Raw genomic sequence first — 22,936 nt, 5'->3', positions numbered from 1 at the left:
CTTTTACCATAATCGAGGCTTACAGGGTGTGACTCACAAGCGCACGCACATAAACACACTCACAAACACACGTAAGTATGCACATGAACTCTTAAAAAGTAATCAACAAATGTATTAGCACTAATGTTCCACAGTGCTTCACCTTCGAGGCATGTTTCAAAAATCTTCCACCATGAGGCACAAACGCAATCAATCATACACCCAACAGCCGCACCCACACACAGTTATAGGTGTTGCTGTGTGAAGCCTTACAGGCCAGAGAATACATCATGCAGCAGTTCCCGTGCGTTACAGCAAAACCATCCACACTCAGGCATCCTGTGTTCAAATAAAATCCCTCCATTTGGTAGATTGCGGGTGCGTCCCTCTAAGTCATCCATGGCAGCCTCCCATTATTGTCCTATAAAAGTGGTTGGCGCCATGTGAGCCATACATGTCACCACCAACAGCACCACTGTCTGCTGCATTTCCAGTCTGCACACAGTAAAGCTGAATTTATACTGAAGGGGTTACGCCATACCATGTGCAGCTTCACATATATGCTCCAAACATGTGTACCTGCTCAATAATGGGATTACAAGTCAGAACTACGGACTACAAGAGCTGTGATTGGCTGAGTGTGTTCTGTCCTACAAGTTTCTGACTGCTAGAGGTTGTTGAGAGTGAAGACAACATAAAGCATTTTGAAAGAAGACTTATATTCTCTTTTTCACTTTTTAACTGCAAGCCCTCTGCTCGCTGCAATCTCCGAATGACACAACGTACACATGGCGACTGCAGAGCATTGCCTCATATTCAATAATGAAGCAAGCGGGACCTTCCCGCTGTCATAGAAACCCAAGTCAAGCATAAACACAAAAAAGAGTAGTGCAGGAAAACCACCAAAGGTTAACAGCGCAACGTTGTTATCCTGTTAAAACCAGCACTCTGAGCCTTTGATGCAGTGGCATCAAAGCCTTACAGATTATAGATTACCATCAAATCAGCCCTTGCACTGCAGCGATGGACAGGCACCTGCTACTTTGCTGTAATGCCCCTTATCTCATTCTAGAATGCACAGACCTATCCAGTCGCCTCTCTGTTAGTTCCAGTAAATGTATGCAAATTTATGCTCTGTACATTTATTTTTACAATATTAGTTGTACTTTTTGTGAATAATACTGGACAATGATAACATATGACATATGGTCAGCTCATCACTTTGTAAAATCTCCTCCTGCCTACTCTGCTACCTGGCCGGTCGAAGTTTTCAAATGTAAATATCAGAGTAAACATCGAGGTAAACGTAGAGAGAATGAACACTGGTCAAGGATTGCGTCTGCTCCTCAGTACCCAGCACACTAGACCCACTACAGTTTTCCTACCATCCCAACCCATCAACAGAAGACACCTTAGCAAACATCCTCCACACCACCCTATCTCACCTGGACCAGAGAGAACGCTATGTGAGATTACTGTTCATTGACTACAGTTCAGAGTTTAACACCATAGTTCCCTCCAGGCTGGTCACAAACCTCAAGGACCTGAGATTAAACACTTCACTGTGCATGTGGATCCTTGACTTCATGATGGGCAGCCCCCAGGTGGTGAGGGTAGGCGGACACACCTCTTTTACCCTCAACTGTAACATCGGAGCACCTCAGGGCTGCGTTTTGAGCCCCCTTCTGTACTCCCTGTACACACAGGACTGTGTAGCCACTTTTAACTTCAACACCAGCATCAAGTTTGCTGATGACACAGCTGTGGTGGGCCTGATCACAAATAACAATGAAAAGGCCTACCTGAAGGAAGTAGAGGACCTGACCTGCTGGGAGCTGATAGTGGACTTTGGGAAGAAGTAGGGAAGGAACTACGCCTGCCTTAATATCAATGGATCCTCAGTGGAGAGGGTGGACAGCTTCAAGTACCTTGATGTCTACATCATTGAAGGTCTGACCTGGGCACTACATACTGACTCAGTGGGGAGAAAGGCAAAGCAGAGACTGTTTCACCTCAGACACTTGAGGAAATTCAAGGTATCCCCTCAAATACTGAGGCATTTCTACTCCTGTACCCCTTCCAATCATAAACATATATTTATTTCTGTTCGTATTCTATTTAAACTCTTTTAATGCACAAATTGAAGGAACCGGCAGGATTACATTTCACTGTGATCGTATCTTATATGATTTCATGTGACAAATAAACTTGATTTATTGATTATTCATGGGGATGGTGATTAAGGCAGGAAATGTGTGTGTTTGTGTTGGAAGGGTGATCTGGACCTCTACACACAATAGCTTTTCATAAAGGAGAGAGGTCTCCATGAAACAATGGGATGGCGGGTGATATCTACACAAGATGGACTGGTTTTTTTTAAGCCCTCTGCTGTTTGCATGTCTGTGTGTGAATGTGTGCCAACATCTTTCTGCAGATGCCGGTTTTTCAAACACATCAGAGAGTTCATGGCTAAATATCCATCTGGTCTGTGCTTACTGTGTTCAGATATGTATACCATATAACCTTGTGCCATGCTTACTGATAGTAATTAGTGTCCAACAAGAGAAAGGGAGATCTCTCTTTCTAGTTTTCTACATAGTGTGACAGTGGCACAGTGCCAACCTCACCCCTCCTAAAACATACAGTCACAGTAGTGTAGTTTTCTGCCTCTCTGCCCCCGTCACTCTGCTCTGCCAGCAGCAGTGTGAGGATTAAAGGAAAATCCTGACCTCCTCATCCTCCTCTCTTTAATGCCTCTGCTCATTTTAAATGGCTCCTCCAAAACTAACCGGCTGGATTACTGCTCGGGTGCTCACCTCTGCTGAACATAACAGAACATCACATTTTGCGTACACACACACACATACACACCCATGCACACAATGAAACACACACCCCTACACTAGTTCTTTGAGGCATCAATGATCTTTGTTCCCAGAGGTCTCCAACCCATTTAACCATTTAAGTTACTAGATTGAAACGCTGCCTGTGCAGTCCACTGAGGGTTAAGAGGGAGAAAGAGTGGGAGACAGCCTGAGGATGACAGTCCATATGATATGCTGATATTCAATTTACCTGCCCTCCCCTCCTCTGAACACATACACACACACACACACACAAACAGACACACACTTCCCCGCTCTCAAAATTCCACCAGCAGGGCAGAAATGCTCACTCCTGTCCATCTCCCAGCCAGAGTCGCTGGCGTAGCACTTTTCTCCATTTTCATCGCCATTCTTAACCTTTATCTCACTCCTCTCCTCCCATCGTCTGCTGTCCTCCTCTCTTTATCTCTCCTTTTTTTTTTTTTCAAACAGGCTCCTCACAGCGAAACAAGGTTGTAAAGGTGGGAGATGCTGATATTGTTTGGCCCGTGTGTGTGTGTGTGTGTGTGTGTTTGTGTGTCTGTACTCTACATGAAGTACTATATAAGAGAGCCTAGGGGATTATATCTAAAGGAAGATTTTGGCACACTGCCGGATACAGTAGATGGCATTTGCTGGAGGCATTTGTGTATACTTTACACATACTCCTGTTTTTTGTGCCTCTGTTTTGCAGTATAAATATTTCAAGATGTATGCAAGCTCCCTCGAAATGAGGATTTCAAGGTATTTACTATCTTTTTATGCCAATTTGGAAGTAACATGAGACCAAATTTAATAAACAAGAAAACAATTACCGAAGAACTAAATTCTTACTGGCCTGCTGAGAAACATTCTGAAGACCTACAGAGCTGAGGAAATGTTAAGACATCAGATGAAGACACTTAAAAATATTTCAGTGCAATATAATCTATACCCCTGCACTGCCTTTGTGTCTGTCACACAGTGTCATATGGTCTGTCTTGTCACAGACTGAACTTGCAGGTATCAGGAGATACCCAGCATGTATATTTCATTCACGCCCACCCATTAGTTATGTGTGGAAGACTAGCTACGTACACTCACACTGTGGCCGTTTGTCTTTCTAATGGAGGGGGAAACAGCAGCGACTACAGGCAGAGAACAACTCTCATGCTCCTTTAATGGGAATGAATAAAGGATGAGTCGAGGCTCAGACACCAGGTTAAGACGCCGCTTAGCACCTCTGGCTCAACGCCAGGTGTTGGAGGCAGGGATGGAAGGAGAGGGATGGTAGCAGGAGGACAAAGAGAGGGATGAGAAGAAGGCATCAGCAAAAGCAGGTGTAATATCAAGATGGATTGATGAGCTGGTGAATGATAGATTAGATATATTGTTGGCTTAAGTATGAAATAGTTTAAGAGGAGGACATCATGGTGAAGAGATACACCCGTTTTCAGACTACTGTAACTAAATATATTCTTTAGAAGTTGTAAAGGCATTTTTTTTTCACAATAACTATGTAAAAAAACAGGAAAAGCGAATGGCCTGCAGAGCTAGAGAAAGCTACTTGTTGACACTGATACTGGTTCCATACGCCTCCACAGACCTCTTCTCTTTGATCCACCTTGGGAGAAAATGAAAGGCACTGGAAGAGAGGAGAAAAAAAAGAACAGGGACCTGGGAAGACAGATCTAAAGCAGTGCCTTTGAGAAAGTGCTGGTGATGTTGGGGAGAAGGCTGGGGAGACAGGTGGTAGTGGGACTGTGCCAGGGTAGCTAAGCTTAGTCAGCTATGTCAATAGTCATCCATCGGTAGCCATTGTGGGCTGGGAGATCAGGCCAAGAACGGGCTCTGGGATGGTGATGGCTAAACCTGCCAGTCTGCTACCTCAGACAGAGTTGTAATGGCTGCCACCTGCCCCCGGGTTACGGCAACTAGAAAGACCTCGTAGCAGCAGCCGGCAGCACCTGTGCTCAACAGTCAGATCACCACATCAAAACGAGCCTGAAGGATTAGTATGTGCTGGGGGTGGAGTCGAAAGGCGCCTGAAAAAGCCACAGACAGAGAGGTGCTTTTCTAGACGCTTTTCTTCCTGAACTGGAACGAGTGGAAAGAAATTTGTAGGTGCTGTAAAGACCAAACCTGTAAATGTGAGAGGTAAACCGTCAGACAGCCATAAGTTGTACTATAAGTATAGATATAGCTTTTCTAGAGCTAATTATTCCAAAGAAGAAGAAAGGTTTAACAGGTCATAGGCACCTGAGAGTTTTCAATATTATTCTGAAACTAGACAAAGGTAGCTGTACAATTACTGCTCTTATCATAAAATATCTTAAGTGCAACGGCCCCAACTGGGCAGTACTTTTTCCACAAAAAACAGAACAGAACACTGCCTCCTGCACTTTGAAGCTTTCAAAGTCCAGGGAGTATTTGAGGAGCTGTGGGTGATTGCTGGTGCCATGTGACATGGTGTGAGTGCATCTTATTTTAGAGTGAGAGGTTGAGATAAGGTGTTAAAAGGAGGGGAGGGAGAGGAATGCCGAGCTGTCCTTGTAAGCCTTGATACACGGTGGATGTCACCTCCCCTCCCAGGTTAAATTCTTTGATTGCAGCCACTGCCAACTAATGGCCATAGAAAATCCTCTTTATTGCATTTGTCCCGATCCAGAGCCATTTACGCTGAGATATATTCCACTTCAAAGTGCAAAAATGTACCCTGTAATACTGAGTCCTTTTCTTTGACTGATCCTGACATCCACTTTCTCAAAAGCACTCTCTCTCTCTCTCTCTCTCTCTTGCTCTCTCTCCTCCCTCTCTGTCTTCTTCTCTGTCTCTCTTTCTGTGTGCCCCACGCAGCAGTTTATTTAGCTGTCATGTTTACATTCCTGTTCAGTCAGCCTCTCCCAGGGGAGGATGACTGGATCTGAGCACTGTGGCTGAGCCTCTCTCTCTCTCATGGCTCAAGTCAGTTACACCATGGTTACGACAGATAGCACTGGCTGATACACACAAGCATATACTCAAGACTATGGCTATTTTCTTTGTGGCTAAGAAAGGAACATGTATATACAAAGACAAACAGGCTTTAAGGAAATTACACACATACACAAAATATGAAGTCAGCGGCAAAACATCAACTAGAAACCTGTCGCTCATAGAGAAGCACTCGGTCGATTCTTTCTCAGTTATTAAAAAAGCTAAATGAGGTGTCCATCTCTCAGCTACCCTGCATGGACTGAGTAACAGTGACAATGGGCGGGGCTGGGGGAGGCTAATTGGATGGAGCTATAGGAAGTCCTGATCGCTCAGGACCCTGGCACTTCACTGGCCTCATCATTAGACTGACTGGCTCCTGTGGCCTCCGGCAGAGTGCTGTCTGCACACCCTAATGACCGCTGACTCACTCAGCACGCAGCACCGTCGCCACATTAGCCCAGCCCAGAATAGCCCCAAATAAAGAGAGATGAGAGGGGAGCTGGGATGTTAGGCGCCCATACGGTCTTATAAGATGTTACTCCAGGCCACACGCAATATGTTGTTCAGTTCATTTCTATTGTTTTGCAACCTGTTGTTCAGTTTCACTGTTTGGATCTTTGCTGCACAATTTTGTGACTTATTAGTGAGTCTTGATACTACCGGTTAATACTGAGAACACATGAATTTAGAACTGCTTAAGCTGATTTTTGTTTTCTATTTATTTCGGGGCTGTGATGATGCACTGTAGCTGATAGTGATCAAAACAGGCTCATCATGGATTGATGTTAGTGAACTGTGACAAGGACAGGGTGCATTTTCCAGCATGAATAAGTGTTGATTTTTCACTGACAATTATTCAGAGTTGAAAAGTGTTGACTGGAGAGTTGTTTACTGAGTTGATGTGTCTCTGAGTTGGCTGCACTGAATCTGCCTACCATCACCTCTAAAGCTCACTAATTAACACATTGTTGGCCAGGTGTCCTTGTCTTGGACTCGTCACCGTGAGGTTCCCAGGCAACCAGCTGAGACTCCAGAAAGTCACTGCAACCAGCGGAAAAAAGTAGACCTGCACGTAACTCGTAAAACCACAAAATGTCATTTTTACACTTTTTTTTTCTATACAGATCAAACACATGAGATATAATGTGTTAAATTCTGGTCTTCATGCTAAGCTAAACAAACTGGCTGCTGGCTGTAGCTTCATATTTAGCATACACACGACAGAGCATGGTATCAATCTTCTCATGTAAGTACTTGCGAGTAAGCATACACACTTATTCCCCAAAATGTATGTTAACTATTTATGTACCTGAGCAAAAATGAGATACTAAGCTCACAGAATGAAACACTGTTTGGAACAATATAGACCCTGGCTCAGCAGATAGCTATGGGTTAACCAGGCTGATGGAGGGACAGAGGGCTGCTCTGTGTTCAACTGACCATGGGGGGGTGGGAGGGAGTCAGTGAGAGGGAGGGAGGGACAGAGACAGGGAGAGTTTTGTACTGTTGTCTTTCCAGTAGGAAGATAAATCTCCTCCATCTATGCAGCTTCCCTACTTAACAAGTGTTAAGTTCATAGATAGTTTTGGGGATGGACGAGACAAGACAGTCTTGACAGAAAAATGACAGTAAAATAGAGATGGTAATATATCATTGAAGAGGAGAGGCACTATTTTAATGTCTTTGAATGTCCACCTGTGTGTGAATGTGCGTGTATGACCCACAGAAAGAGAGAGAAAGGACACATCTGCTTGGGATTTGGGACCGGGCGATTTCACCTTCTGTCAGGAGAGAGAAAGAAAGACAGAAAAAGAGAGGGGGAGCGAGTGTGAAAGAGACATGGCCCGTCTAAAATACACCGAGTGCAGTATCAGCCAAAAATACTCCTCCTAACAAGTCAATACTGTGTATTGATTACTTCTGCGCAGGGCTTATGCAACATCACCACCTCAGTGTACAATTATGGTGAAATCACTGTGTGCAGGCAGGGGTTTGCACAGCAACCTGCTTGCCCAGTAGAGACAGAAAAGTAAACTCTTCATGTGTGCCACAGGGTCCTTAAATCAAACTGCACAATGTGAACTAATGGCCTGGAAACACTGAGAGAACTGTGCTCGCGTACACCCATATATAGAGACAGACGCGGTGAGAGAGTACAAAGAAGGCAGGAGGAGACACAGGCGTGTTAAATGTTTGCAGGGTTCTGAGCCATTGAAATGACTTGTTGATGAGAAATATTCTGCGTTTGTAAATCTAGAAGAGATTCAGACCAACATGGAGCTGAATTGGTACTCCAGTTGAGGTGGACAGAGTGGTAGAGTGGAGCCAAAGTGTCGGTGAGACACCTCTGAGTGAGATGCAATCACCTATACTCATCGTTGTCCTACTCTCCTCTCCTCACCTGCTCCTCCCTTTTGCTCCTGCCCTCTGTACACCTCAACATCAAGTCCTCCTCCTCCTCCACCTACCCCCCTTTTCTCCTGGAACCTAACGCAGCACCATTTCCACCGGGACTCTGTTGTGAGCTCGGAGACGGCCGCGCTTAATCGATAGTGCCAGGTTGCCAAGACAACCTTGATTTCCTGTCACCGTTTTTGCAGAGCGCCGGTGATTGCGCCGGGTGTCCGTTGCACCTGCCGCCCTCTCCTCCTCCTCCTCTTCCACTGTCTCATCAAGCGCTCCTTATCCCTTGCCTCCCTCCCTCCCTCCCTTATGCCACCATAGACAAAAGAGGGAGACAGATATACAAAGGCAAAACGGATTAGACCCAAGAGGTTGGGTTTGAACAATCAAAACACAGAATTGAGTGTGAGGCCACATGTATACACATACACACACAAGTGTGCACACAAACACACACACCCTGTCATCCCTAACAAAAGCAAGCTGTGACAGCTATCATATCTACCTTGGAGGGTGATGTCATAGCACCTGGGGAGCGTTTACTATCAACCCCTCTCTCACACACACACACACACACACCCCCTCCCCCCCTTCTGCCTCTCTCTCCTCCAGGACGGGTTGGCACCTCGTGTTTTTTTTTCATTAATGGAGAGCTCATTAATCGTGGCTGATAACGAGGACGTGGGACAGGGACATGATTAAGGGGCTCTCTCTCCTTTAGCTGGGCGCCCTTGGGGATAAACAGCCTAGGGTGTGTGTGTGTGTTCTAGTGTGCGTGCGGGCCGCATCTTAAAACAGGTAAAGGACACACACCCAGTGCTATCACTAGGACATCTCTGGGATAGGATGCTACACATGTTTTCACTTTTTAGTGATTACAGCCGTAGTCAACTTAGTCGCTCACACAGATCGCGCCTTTTCTCGTGCTTGTGCATTAACCCATCTCCCCTTAAAGATCTAAGTCTGTCTTTCTCAGAATTCCCTCGAGGCTACAGTTTAAGGCTAAGGGAGATGGACCAGGGACTCAGAGAGAGGAAGTTGGGACTTAAAACTAATCTCTGGAGTTTTTCCTCTACTTTTGCAGACTGTGAGGATGGTGACTCCTCAGCTTCCCAGTGCAGTCTCTCTCATAACTGGGAACAAAGAGAGGAATGTCTTGAGGGAAATGTTTACTTCTGCAAGACACATATTCTGATAGCAGCATGCAAAAAAAAAAAAAGATAGAAGTGATTAGTGTTTTAATCAAAGTCTTTTGAAGGAGCCTTATTTTTGTGTGTTATCTTGTAATTGGTCAATTCAATAGTGCGTCAGGATGAAATGGAGTCACGTCAGTCGCTGGAGTGAACGATATATATGCCAGACTGGGCCTAATTTCTCAGAGTCAAGCATGCTGCAGACTATGAAATTGTTGATTGTAAGTTAAGAGACTAATAGGATTTTTTTTATTTGCTTGCCTCTGCCTCTATTCTGCCGACGTCCTCCTGTTCTGTTTGTGTCCAAAGTGATCTGTTTCAAACTTCACTGTCACACTAAAGATTTTCAGGCTGAGGTTGAGGCTTGATGGTATCCTGACCAGTAAAAGGTATACAGACGTGGGCAAACCAGTTTGATGCTTTCATAGGCTGTGCACCCTTTTGGTGCAAAGGTAATGGGTCATATTTGACCCAGTGCAAGAACAGGCACAGTTCAGGTTTGTGCCTTGTAGTAAGGCTTTGCAAATGCACACATACTTGCACATTTATGCACATTTATCACACACGTTATAACCTGATCACCACCCATCAAAAAACGTGTTTTATGATAAACTATGACATGTGAACATGCATTGTGAGTTAGTTCTAATTTGATGGCAAATATTTATTTTGATACTATTTATAATAATGATTTGACTATCTAAAAGGTTACCTTGTAATAAAAATGATATATTGTACTATTACATACATTTTGTATGTAAAAGCTGTAGTTGTCCATTTTGTCAAGTCATCAAGACAAACAAAACATCAGATATTCTAGAAAATGTGTTCTTATTAAATCTGCATGTTTGGTCAAGCCAATAAATGTTATATAATGCAAAAAAATCCGATTTGTACAGGTTGTGACAAACAAAAATGAGAGTGTTAGCTGAGTACCTGGGTGGTGCAGTAAAAATAAGGGATGTAATAACTGAGATGATGTTTGTGTCACACTGCACCACATCAAAACTGACCTACAAATGTAATGAATGAAAGTGATCCAGAAACACGACAGGATGTTATGACGTCTCAGCCAGAGAGCAGAGATCAGTCTGTACATACATAAGGGCTTTGTAGTACAGCAATCGTTTAGTCTTACACACACATTAAATCCAATCTGTCTGGACCAGGACCCTAATCCCCTCTCCACGGCCATGCAGACAAGCAGACAGTAATCCTCCATATTTGTATATTAATAGCCAGAGTCTCAGGGGGGGCCTCTCTATATATCGTGATGTATGTTTTATTAGTTGGTTAATCTGCTTGTCGATCAGAGGACCTGGTCCATTTAAACCTGGGTTTTAATAAAAATACAGCCAGCCCCGCCTGAGGGATAAGCTCCCCAAGGACAAGGGAAAGAGAATGCCTGGATTCAATAGACTCATCATCAACAATAACCAGCTTTACATCAATGTTATCTGTCACAAGGCAATACAATTATTAGGTGGAATCCAGCCCTGGGCCTCTGCCCTTTCCTAAGAAGAGGGCTAGATAAAGCCTGACCCAAATATAAGCCTGCTACCTTGTTACCATAATGCACGCTTCAATCAACTCTAATGTTATTTCTGAGGACGTACTTTAGTATCATTGTGTGTGTCCATAACAATCCACATTGCCCTGAGAAGCTCTCCCTGTCCTCCTGAGGACTTGACCCTCAGATACTCAGGTGGAACAGATCTGGTTAAAATGCCGTTCCACGTCAGTGGACACAACCAGCGCACTAAAGGAGAGCGCAGAGGTGAGATTCCTTTAGATCTGAATCACGTTGGAGTCGTCTGCTCACCTCTCAACCCGTCTAGACGCTGTGTCACTGCCACACCCCGCCGGACATCTATCCTGATTCAATAGATTTATCAGACAGCCATTCGATTAGAAGGGCACTGCTTTAAATTAGCTGGCAAGTCAGAGAGTGATTGAGGTGGACTGGACAGGAGGGCCATTACAGCGTAAGGGACATTGTCCTTCCTGCTTACCGATGGTCGTCAGTCGCCAGTGATTACGATGATGTCTGTAGTCATTTCAACTACAAGGCCTGGACAACTGGACAACTGCTGATACAATTACATTGGTAAATTTATACATGATAATCTCTTTAAAATATTTGACTCTAATACAGAGGTATGTGGCATCAGCGTGCAGGCACAGTTTTATGGTAGGCATCAATCAAAGTGACTTCCATTGGGTAAACAAACAAACAGCTTTTAAACATCTGGCTAGGAGAGATAGAGAGGGAACGAGCTAGGCACCCTAGGGAGATGTGTGGTTTTCCTCTGAGATCTGTAGATTAGGAGGAAGGATGGAGGGAAGGGCAGAATATGAAACAAAAAAGAATAGGAAGAGAGCCTCAGAAACAGTTCACGCTCAGGTCAAAATTCAGGTGGAGGTCAGGAATGCACTCAAAAACCACGCTTAACACACTGAACCACACACACACACACACACACACACACACACACGCACGCACAGAAAGACACAAAAAGCATGGCCTTTAAATGCATTGCAGCCAGACCATGTGACTCTCACGGGGTAATCTCATGGGAGCATCCCCCACCCCTGATCTCCCTGATGGACTATAACAACAGGAAGTCAGCTTGGCCTGCAACTAACACCACACCACACCTACAGATAACTGTTCACTCTCTCACACACAGCACATATTAACACAGAAACATTCACACCCGCACAGAAACACACATGTGCAGCCGTGTCTTGCACCACTCCAGCCTTCCTAATCATTCATACGTTATATTAACGGCAGCCATTTATCAGTCATCACAGTTAAGTCTAAGTTTAATCCCTCTAAAAGTGTGCTGTGTGGGGCAGAAGAATCGATGGCAGGGTGCCCACTGCTGCTGGCGTCGGTGGCGAGCGAGACGCGCTGCAGCCTGGCACTGAAACAAGGAGAGACCAAGGCTGGCAGGGGGTGGGCTTTCAGTGGCTGAATAGCCCTTGTTTATCTAGGTCCCTCTGGGAAGTCAGGACACTGCAGTGAATAGGAGCCAGTTAGCAGCGATGGCATAATAAGACTGGGGGGAGGACGGGGGTCATTGAAATTCAACGCAGGCTACTGTCAAGACAAACCACCCTTGCCAGCTGTGGCAGCAACTCAAAAGGAGCAAGGGAGTGTTTTCTAAGGCTGAGGTTTTGGGTTAACAACACAACATTAGGTGACGGAGAGGCTTTGATCGGGCAATGCTTACTCATCAAAAATCCCAGATGAGACGTGGAATCCGTTGTTGTTTAAAAGGATGGAGGAATCTCAGCTGCTTAACCAAAGCTGAGCAGGGCAGGCACATAAATGTGTCTAATTTAAGTCATGAATTTCCCTCTGAGAATGACACTGACATGACAGGCAAAACAGCACCAGGCTATTTTCTCTTTAGGCCTCTGTGTCATACTGTGTCCAGGCACTCTTTGCCCTGTATGGGCAGGTCAGAAGTGACTGGAAGCACTCTTCATTCCTTTTTCCAAGTCTAAGCTGGATAGCTAGGTGCTCTGAAGAAAAAAACATACTTCGTTCCCGGGCTGACCCTTCAATTTACACAGCCAAATCTTTTTAATGTCTCTGAAAAGAAATGCTGTTTTTCTCTGCCTTCTGTGAGGTGTGTAACAAGCGGGTCTTCATCTTAGCAATAGCGCTAATTCTTTTTCCAGGCTTTCATGTTTTCTGCCTGGTTTGTGGTCTCGGCAGCCCCTGATGAGGAGCCTTAAATAGGCTGCCACAGGTGCTGGGGGCCGGGTGAGTGAAGGAGGAGGGGGAGCCGTCCTGGATGGGAGCAGGGCCGCAGGAAGCCTCTTGTTTTCACAGAGATAAAGGGCTTTCAGGTTGCATCCTGGGCCGTAATCTCTCACACACTTCCTGGTTTTGTTCACGGTGAGGCAAGAGAAAATGACAAACTAACCTTGGCCCTGAGAGGCTGATCGATAGCTTCTGATGAGACAGGATGTGTATCTGGCGTTCGTGGATTTGAAGAGCATAAAATGACAAAGAGACAGCCCGGATTTGATTTTGAGCCGTGTTCATTAACGGCCCTTGATCGGGGCTGATTTATGGGTTCATTTATTCCGAGTGCTGGTTCATTACTGATGATGATTATAAAAGTGTGCATATAATTTCTTTCCTGACCTCTTCATTTGCTTTTAGAGCACAATTATCATTGTTCAAAGCTCTTACACCCTAATTACAGAAAAGATAACGCTGCTTTCCTTCAAATTCAAGTTCCTCCTTAACCAGTCACTTAGTGCCAGCCCTGTGTTTAAAAAGATCCATTTACTAGAAATTTGCATGAAAGGGGTTTATTGAAAAGTTGGCATTGAGGAGCAGCACAAACTTCAGAAGAACAGGCAACACACTCACAGTCAAAACGCTCACATTCCTCCTCTTTTCTCTGCTGCTCTTACATTTTCTCTCTTTATTCTGAACATGTCCTTCTTGAGAAGGCCAGTATTTGACCGTGAGCCACACCCTGTTCTCCTGCCAGAGGAAACTTTCAATCTCTGCCTCCCTCCCTCACTCTGTCTGTAGCTCTGGCTCTCTCATACTTTTGTCAGGTGTTATTTATGAGTGCTGTATAGCTGAGTTGCTGCATGCCTACAGCACCTGCTGGTTTTGGAGAATCAGAGCCAAGGCAGCTGCCGGACAGAGGAATGATAGAAAGAGAGACAGAGCAAAAAGGAAAGAATACATACTGTAGGACACAAGAACAAGCTAAAGAGTGTGACAATTTATGAGAAAAAGAATTAGAAGGTTACGGAAGGAAAGCAGAGGCGAGTGCCCAACGGTGGTGCAACAGCGTGTGGTGATGTTGTAAGTGCCCTGGCATGCAGCTAACAGATCGTACAACTAATGAAGGGTGTTATGATGGGAACACTAGGAGAAAACAAACAAACAAGTGATGAGTGAGTGGTAATTAATAGTGTTGTACAACTCCATACATGATCAATTAAAGGCCATGTTTCATTGACTTGCACGCAAAAGTGCCGGCGCCAGTGTAACAAGAGAGGGGAGGGCCCTGTCAGCAGGAGTAAGAAGACAGATGTACAATCGCCTAGCTACGGAGATCCGAGGGTATCTACTCCCCTCCCTTCACTACCCTCTACACACACATTACACCCACCTATGTATTTATGGAACGTGCTCAGGAAGGCCCCAGTATGTTTTGACTGTAAACACCTGAACATTGGTAGCGGTGAGCTGAGCCAGGACAGGTGGGCTGAGAAAGGTCAAGGGTCGCTGGCTGAATTCCAGTTCCCAGAATTGACAGAGTCATAGAGACACAGTGTAAAAAAGTATGAACTATGTACTTTGCTTTTGAAGGTCTTTGATTGTGTATCGCTGGTGTTTGTGTGGTACAATGTTTGAGCAATACTCTGAGAATAGCAGAAAGAACAATGATAGCAAGGTAGCAGAAGTGAGAAAAATATGGGTTGATGTAACAAGGAAATAAACGGATAAATCATGGAGGTAAATGCATTCAATAACAGATATTTCTCAAACAGGGTCCAGCTTCTTGGGGAGGAACTTGATGAAACCAAATGACGAACGCAAACTTCAGGAAAGACACAACTGTACAAAGACAAAACACTGGCATCTTAAGGAAATACAGTAAGTCCCTATGATTAATCTGAGTACTGACCTGAGTATTATCTAGGCTATGTAAAACGTTATTCCTATGTTGCTCTCCCCTGTTTTTCTGCCCTGCTTTGTATTTCTCATTCACAAAGACATACTGTAGATCCTTTTTACAGCAGTCAGTGAGTGTGTCTAGGCTTGGCTGCCTCCTTAGGTTAGGTCACACTAGTGGGGTCATGGGGAGCTCAACAAAATGCTCATGGGTTAAATGGGGCGATGCGGATGCTCCATGCCTCCCTCTATTCTGCCCTCCCTCTGTTTTCAGGCTGGCCATTCTCCTCTCATTAATCCTGTGTGGATGTTTATCCATGTTGACATTCAGCATAGCAGCCGGCCCTCTCTCTGACTAACAAACAGGGTGACTAAGGTTTTTTTTTGCCTGAGCTGTCACAGTGTTAGCTTAGCCCGGCTAGCTCAATGCACAGGCTTGGGAGACAGAGGGGCACTCGATTTGTTAGTCATCGTGGCCCTTGGGACATCACAGCCAGGCTGTGCGACTACAATCAGTGTGTGAATATGAATGCATACCCCCTCAGGAGGGCCATTATCAGTTCTGTGTGCTACGGAGAGGAAAATCAATATGGTCATCATAACAGGCTGGCAAAAAGCCAGCCACTAGGCTGTGTTCAAAGCATAATACATGGCAGCAGATTACTCCTCGTCTGATGTCATCTAATTTCATCCTTGTAGACAGAGACACTGTGGGACTATAATAAGGTCAAGCACATTTGGAAGGGACTAGCCATCCAACATCTATGTCAAAAAAGACAATAAAAAAAGTCAACAAACTGACAGTCAGGTGGTCTGAAGTGAAGCTACAGCAGAGGTTTGTCCTGATGAGTTTTTGCCACAAACACAAGCTGGTGTAAGAGCCCCTTACCGGGCCCGCCTTCTGCCTTTTGTGTCAGTCCAATCTTTTTCATTAACCGGTCCACTGAAGACCACAAGGAGGGGAGGGGATGGATGGACGGGCGGGAAGAGAAAGAAGGAGGTGGTGATGATGATGGGGGGACAAGGAGGGGTCTGCAGGCAGCCCCAAAGGGACTCACTGTGGGCCTGAAGAGCAGCCACCAAATACATGATTAAAAACACACATCAACAGGCAGCGCTGGGCACACCGTACACAATATTTACCTCTGCAAGGATGGCAATTTAGAGGTAATCACTCCCTCAAGTATACACACTACTAGAGAATATTATCTCTCACCCCCACACCTGTGAGGAGGGGCTGAGAAGGAGGAAGAGACCGAGAAGGAACAAGGGACAGTTAAGGTGAAAGAAAAGAGAAAGAAAAGAAAAGAAAAACATAGTTGGAGAGTGTATGAGGTTGAAATCATCTTGCAAACACACCTGTCTGCCCATGACTCACTGCTTTGGAGTCTGGAAAGGAGAGGAGGGCAGAGGAGGCTTTTCTGCTCAGTTAGCTTACATGATACACTTAACTGAGCTCTCCTCCCTACGCTGCACTGCAACAAATACCTGCCTACACCACATTCTGTGTCAGTATCAGTGTTTAGGGTCAAGACTGTCTAGGCTGTTGTAGACCAACACAACTTAGTAACAACAAGCATGCCAGTATGGATGTTGTTCCACATTTTGTGTCACGTCAAGGTAGCAGCTGTGGTCACTACAGTACCTAAATGAGCCTTCATGCTGAAGAGAAGCAGCCCGGGCTCTTATTCTGGGGGGCCACATTTTGCTTCAGAGCAACGGTTGTGTTTTTGTTCAGTTCACTGAGCTGACGCGTCGCTACAACTCCCACCGCCTCATCCTTGTATTACCCCCTACTACGCCCATTACTCCCCTCCCCTACTCAGCAACTCCAGGATGTTTCTGTCCTTTCAGGGACAGTGTTGCCGATCTGCGGATGGCTGCGTCATCGTCAGTTAGGGAGCCTCCGAGGCGTGCGGCCCCCATCATATTGTCCTGTCATGCAGATGGACCCCTCATGGCCAATGCTGGGGATTTAGGGAAACTCCTGCCTGCTGTGCCAAATTAAGCCCTCACCCTGACATTAAAAACAGCACACTGGGTAGCACACATCTGCACTTTAAAACACACAAGACAGAAATGCCACAGGGATGCGGTGGCGTTAATGTTAAGGCAAGCGAGCGTGACGCAGACGTAAGCTACATTTCCAAGACAAAAATGTCAAACAGAGTGCTGCAACGCAGGCCCTTGAGGGCCCGAGGGCCGTGTGAGAGAGGGATTTGATGAATTCTGTGAACGTTCCACGGATTCCTCCCTCGCGGGGACCTTTGGGAAAAGAATGGGTCATATGCAAATGGCATGCACAGTATGGAGGAGAAGTTTCCCACAAGCCGAGTGTGAAAAGGGCTCTCCCTCCCCATGCCGGGCCCGCTGAATGGGCCTTTTCTTCTGCCACTGAAAGTGTATGAGGTAGAGCAGGCAAACTGCAAAGGTAACTAGGCTCTTTCTCTTCAGGCTTTCTCACTAAAGCCTGAACACACAATGGTTCATTTAAGCATTCAGCCACACAAACCCCAATAAAGCACATCCAAGCGCAGTTAAGGGGGTTACTGAAACTGACTCTGGGTTTAAAACTCCTTCCTTACTGAGAGAGAGCACCTTTTTATAGGCTAATGCGCTCAGCCTCCATGGGAGCAGCTAATCATTAAGCTTCCTTAACAGAGGTGGGAGTGTGGTCGTACATCACATAATTTTAATTCCCCGGAATGGTCAGATGAGGACAGGCCTCTTCCCATCCTGATGGACATATTAGATGAAGCTAAGCAGGAAGCAAAACTTTTTTTTCCCAAAAGGTTTATAAAAAAAGACTAGTTATAAACTTTACCTGTACAGGATCAAAAATTCTTTTTGAGTTATTTTTGCTGATGTATGTCCCAAGCATAACATACGCCTGGTTTTGGCCCTTAAGTCTATATTCGTCCGCAAGATAGCTGCCATGTGTGTCATGCTGTTTATCTGCCAGCACCAGTCCTTCAGCTGTCACCTGTTGTAAAAATCTTTGGTCACCTCAGCCACTTCTCACCAACTCTCTCCATCCCCCCTTCTCGACTCCACAGGGAACATATAGTCCACAGTTTAAGGGGTCAGCGAGGAATGGACAGAAAGAAGGAGGGAGTGTAGAAAAAGCTGAGGGCTCCAACACTCCCTCCCTCCCACCCTTCTCTTCCCCTTTCATTGAACAGACTTAAACACAAACACAATTGGACATGCTGGAAGCCTCACAATGGCACAGGGGGGGAAAGTGAAGTCATACTCTAGGCACGCATGGGTGCCTAGGTCAGGGGGCAATCAACAGCACCCCTGGCTACTGTGTCTTAACCCCCCAAATAAAGGACGAGCTCTGGAGGGAGGAGTGAGAGGGAAGAGACAGAGAGAGAGAGCAGAGGCGGGGGATTTTCTTCTTACTTGGCACTTTCTAATGAAGCTGCTGAGGAAGTTGCAGTGAGATAAATGAAAAATTTCCTCCTCTGCTAAACTCTTCACACAACAGGGGTGGACCTTTTAAATGTAAACAGATGTCTTTTAAAACACTGAAGTGGCATGGGGAGCTACAGAGCCAATCCCCACCTCCTCTGAAGCCTTTACTATAGCCTGAAACATTGCTTGTTTCAATAAACAAATAACTAAAGCACTGTTTTTTTTATTGTTCTCCAACACACTTAAAGCATGTAGTTGTATTCAATAGTTTCTAGAGGGGGTGAGTGAGTCCAGGACACTAAGTATAGTTTAAGTATAGTTTTACCAGGCCAATAAACATGGTCTTCAACATCACATGAGTTGTTGCCAAGTGCCAAGCCCACAACCTCATTTTCCTTATTTGATAGATGATTCATCAAGGTGCAAGTAAGTGTGTGAGTGTGTGTCAGAAAGAGCGAGGAGAAAAGAGGAAGAGAGAGACACAGAGTAGGGAAAAAGACAAATGATCCTCGTGATATAGTCAAATAAATTGAAATCCTAGCTACCTGTATGCACACTCATTTCAAAGTTTCTTTGTAACACTGTTCTGAAATCATCAGCCCTGCTCTCGAGCATGGGTACAAAGCTGTCCTAGCACAGCCCTGTTTATTTTTGCAAAGAATGTTAATACCGGGCGCATTCCTCTATTCCCAAATTGCTGTGTTAAATTACCATTGCAGGGAATGGCTGCTATTCCTGAGGGGAGCTGACATGGGGAGAAGCGACAAAGGAAGCTGTAGTATCCCACCGATTGCAAACACCTGTCGTCCTGCAGGCTGTTAACACCTCTCTGTTTACAGCAGGGAATGGAGCTCACCTTGATCTCAGCTCCCCCTGCTAGCCAGGGACCTGGCAAAGCCACTGACCAAAACAAGCTGGGCAACACTTGATGGCTTGCTTAATTATAAGAGCCCAAGCAATGGCTGTTGAAAGTTTTTTCATCATGTGGGGATGGCTATGCACAGAGACAGATTTCAACAAAGACAGAAGCCTGTATAAAATGCCAAAGTGTTACATGAAAATGTAACAAATCCAAGGCTATGACAACATGCAACACCAGCCTAACTTCATGTATGAATTCCCTTAAAAAAACAGCAATGTTAATTTACATAACAGATCACCAGCCTTGTCACAAGGTGGGAGGAAGTGAGGACTTAAAAGCAGACCTTGGTGGCTTTTTGAAGCAAATGCAAATGAGGCAAAGTCACAAGCAACACATCTGTTTGGTTACGGGATGTGACTTTAAATAACAATAGGCTTGTGTCATTATTGAGAAATGTTAAATAAAACCCTGTTAAGTTACAGGAAAAAGGGACCACATGACAAGTACACATCCTGGAGTCTTTCCACAGCAAATAAGGGTCCCTTTCTCACACAAACCAAACAAATATCCACACCTTGACAGCAGGACCGTTATCTGAGGTGTGTCCACATATTTACACACAAGTTCCAGGGACGAAATACATAACTGAACACGCCCCATAACAAACGAGCTGCCAGTGGAACACATCACTCATCGGGTATCCGCAGAAAATTCATAAGAGACCAAAGCCGCACCAGAAAACACCGTTTGGTTGCATTTTTAGCACAACCTCAACTATCGTTTCTTCCACTATCCCATATCTGACGATGCAGGTTCGTTTTGACTAAATAAAATATACCTAGATTTCCTGCATCACCCTACACTGAGTGACACAAAACATACGTGTTGATACACAACACGTTGTCAGAACCGCGACTGAAAAAGAAAAATGCTTTCTTACTCATTTCAAAGAATTAAAATAAATGAAACGTATTGAAACCCTCTGCGGTTTTCAATACAGCTCACGACGTAAAAACAAAGAAATGTAGCAGGAAAACAGGTAACGTCCCGAACAAGTAAAATTAAATTTACATTTACGCTTGTTATACAAACAGATGAGAAAAATAGAAACAAAGTATCCAGACAAGCACCGTACACGCTACTTTGTAACCATTTAAACATTATTTCCAGACCACAGTAAGGTGGCTGAAAACCCGTTGAGCTCAACATACCGAAACTATAAAACGCAGATTATGTAGCACTTCTTCCGTTTTATGAATACGCCAACTGTATCAAAATAAGTAATAACGGAATAATAACGAAAAACTGTCTGTTTAAAGGCTCGCTCGCGTCGCGTCCGCGGTCCTACAAGAATCAGGATTCCCAGCGCGCGACTGGAGAGGATCCGCTGTCCTTATATGGGCTGCTCACACAAACAGCGCGTGAGATATCCCTCGTTCTCCGGAACCTAAGTTACCCCATCCATGTTTCTGCTAAGCTTTCTTACTTCACCATGAAAACCCCGCTGTTAAAACAGTAAAATGAGCGATGAACGCAGCATTGAAGTAAAACACTGTAATAAGTTGGAGGATGAGGGAGGAAAAAAGAACTGCTGGAAATGTAACCTACAGCTCAACAACACGAATTTCTTGTATTTTCTTCTTCAAAACAGCATTAAGGATTCGTCGATAATATAAACCTAGCTAATTTAAAGAACATAGTAGATAAGATTAAATCGGGTAAAAATGCGTTTTGTCCACCTCGTAGTGCAGCAACAGTGTCCTGTCGCTACCTGCTATGAGTACGCAAAAGAAAGAAAGAACAAACAAAACAGTTGTGTTTTCCCCGTTTGAGAAGCAAAGACGATGTTAACGACGTTTTCGACAAAAGCACAGTTATATCTAATGTTTTTTCATAGGAAATTGTCAAAGACCAGTCTGTCGAGGCTGCAATAACAACCAGGTAGCCTGTTTTCCCACAGAAACAGGTCCGAGTTTGGTGGTGGGCTTTCAAAACTCGACATAATGTTTAAAAATCAATGAATGGCGAGTCTATAAGGAGGGTTAAAGTGTATTAAAATTAATAAAGAGGTCTAAAGTGGAGACAAAAGCTGGTCCACTCATAACAGGGTGAGGTGCGAATAACGGTCTCCGGTGCAGCGGACCGCTAGGCGGAGGGAGAGACGCGACCCAGGTATAACGGTACACACATAGGGCTGTAATACAGCGCTCACTTGCTACTTCCCAACACTTTCTGTTACTGAAAACCGGACTTCTGGGCTGCCAAAGTTTTCGGCGAAATTACCGGGAGACAGAACAGCCTTTCTACCCTTTCCCCGAAAGAAAATCCCCGCGTCGGAAGTAGTTTTACTCACCGTTGTTCCTCCTCGGGTTCGCCTGCTTTCTGCGCTTACACCTGGGGCCATCCGCCATGATCCTTTCGTTGTGTCTAAATGCTGCCGGAGAGTCACCTCCTCTCTCACCCCTCTCCCCCCCTCCTCCTCCTCCTCCCTCCCCTTCACCTCCCCTTACCCGCACCTGGTTTACGACACTCAGCTTTACGACATCACCTTCCCGCACCTCCCAGACCCACGCTGCCAGCACCATTCATACTGGGAGTGAGAGATGACTGTATGTGTACTGTACCTGCCCAGCCTGTTAGAAATGTGTCATGTGCTGAAAACATATGAAACAGCTATATCTTCCTGTCCTAGTAATAATTAAAAGGTATAGGTGATAGTGGTAGGGGATTTTGCCTGGTTTTTGCATTATTCATAACATCACAAACTACTTACCTCACACACTTATTTATTTATTTTTTGTTTTTATTTCTTTCGTCCAATATTTTTGACATCATCAGGGCGTATTATGTTATGATAAGCACCTTGAAATATGCATATGCCGTATATTTTTGCTTCCCATCTTTGACCTACCGACCTGTTGTGTACGTGTTTATGTGTGTGTGTGCATGTGCCTGTGTGTCTGAGGCACAGTGGGGTAGAAACGCAGCAGACAGAGCGTGTGTGTGTTAGAGAGAGGAAGAGGTCATGAGACTGTCATCACTGATTCAATCCTCCACCTAAAGAAAGACCCTGCTGTTCTCCTGAGCGGAGCTCACTGCTGTGGTGATGAAGAGGACGCAGACATGCCAGCACAATCAGCAGGTTCAGACTGCGTCCAATCAGACCTAAAACTCAGCACACAAACACACACAGCGCTTATCACACTAGGCTCTCTGTAAATTGAAAAAACAAAAAAATCAAGGATCACATGTTTGAGGTGAATTCGTTTGGAACCTTGTAGTGACAGGAAAGATGAAGTTTATAAACTCAGCACAGAATGAAATGATGCTTGAGGTCCCATGACATGCAATTATAGGTCAGAGGAGCAGCAGTTGCTGCAAGGCTGTGGCTATTCTTGAAGCAGATGACTATAAGGTTTCTGGAGCCTGGACCTCTGGTATGTGAGATTGTGTCATCATTCAGTCTATTGTGGCAGCTAGACTGTGTAACCCATTTTAGCTTCAAGTTGGGTGTCCTGTATTGTGAAGACATACTGTTTAATAGGGCCATGACATTTTGTAATCACTGAAAATGATTTAAGAAGCAAGCAGAAGTTACCAC

At 44.9% G+C, this 22,936-nt stretch overlaps 1 protein-coding gene across 1 annotated transcript in view; it reads right to left on the bottom strand.

The window, feature by feature from the left end:
* zeb1b (zinc finger E-box binding homeobox 1b) overlaps positions 1-21,806 on the bottom strand; it is a 49,610-nt gene extending 27,804 nt beyond the window's left edge. The window contains exon 1 of the mRNA XM_067577443.1: positions 21,689-21,806. Coding sequence (XP_067433544.1) covers positions 21,689-21,746 — 58 coding nt within the window. The 5' untranslated portion in view covers positions 21,747-21,806. The remainder of the gene's footprint in view (positions 1-21,688) is intronic.
* Between the last annotated feature and the right edge of the window lie 1,130 nt (positions 21,807-22,936).

Source organism: Thunnus thynnus, chromosome 21 (assembly GCF_963924715.1).
Source record: "Thunnus thynnus chromosome 21, fThuThy2.1, whole genome shotgun sequence".
Classification (NCBI taxonomy): Eukaryota; Metazoa; Chordata; class Actinopteri; order Scombriformes; family Scombridae; genus Thunnus; species Thunnus thynnus.
The sequence above is the reverse complement of the archived record's forward strand: the minus strand, read 5'-3'. Positions and strand labels throughout refer to the sequence as shown.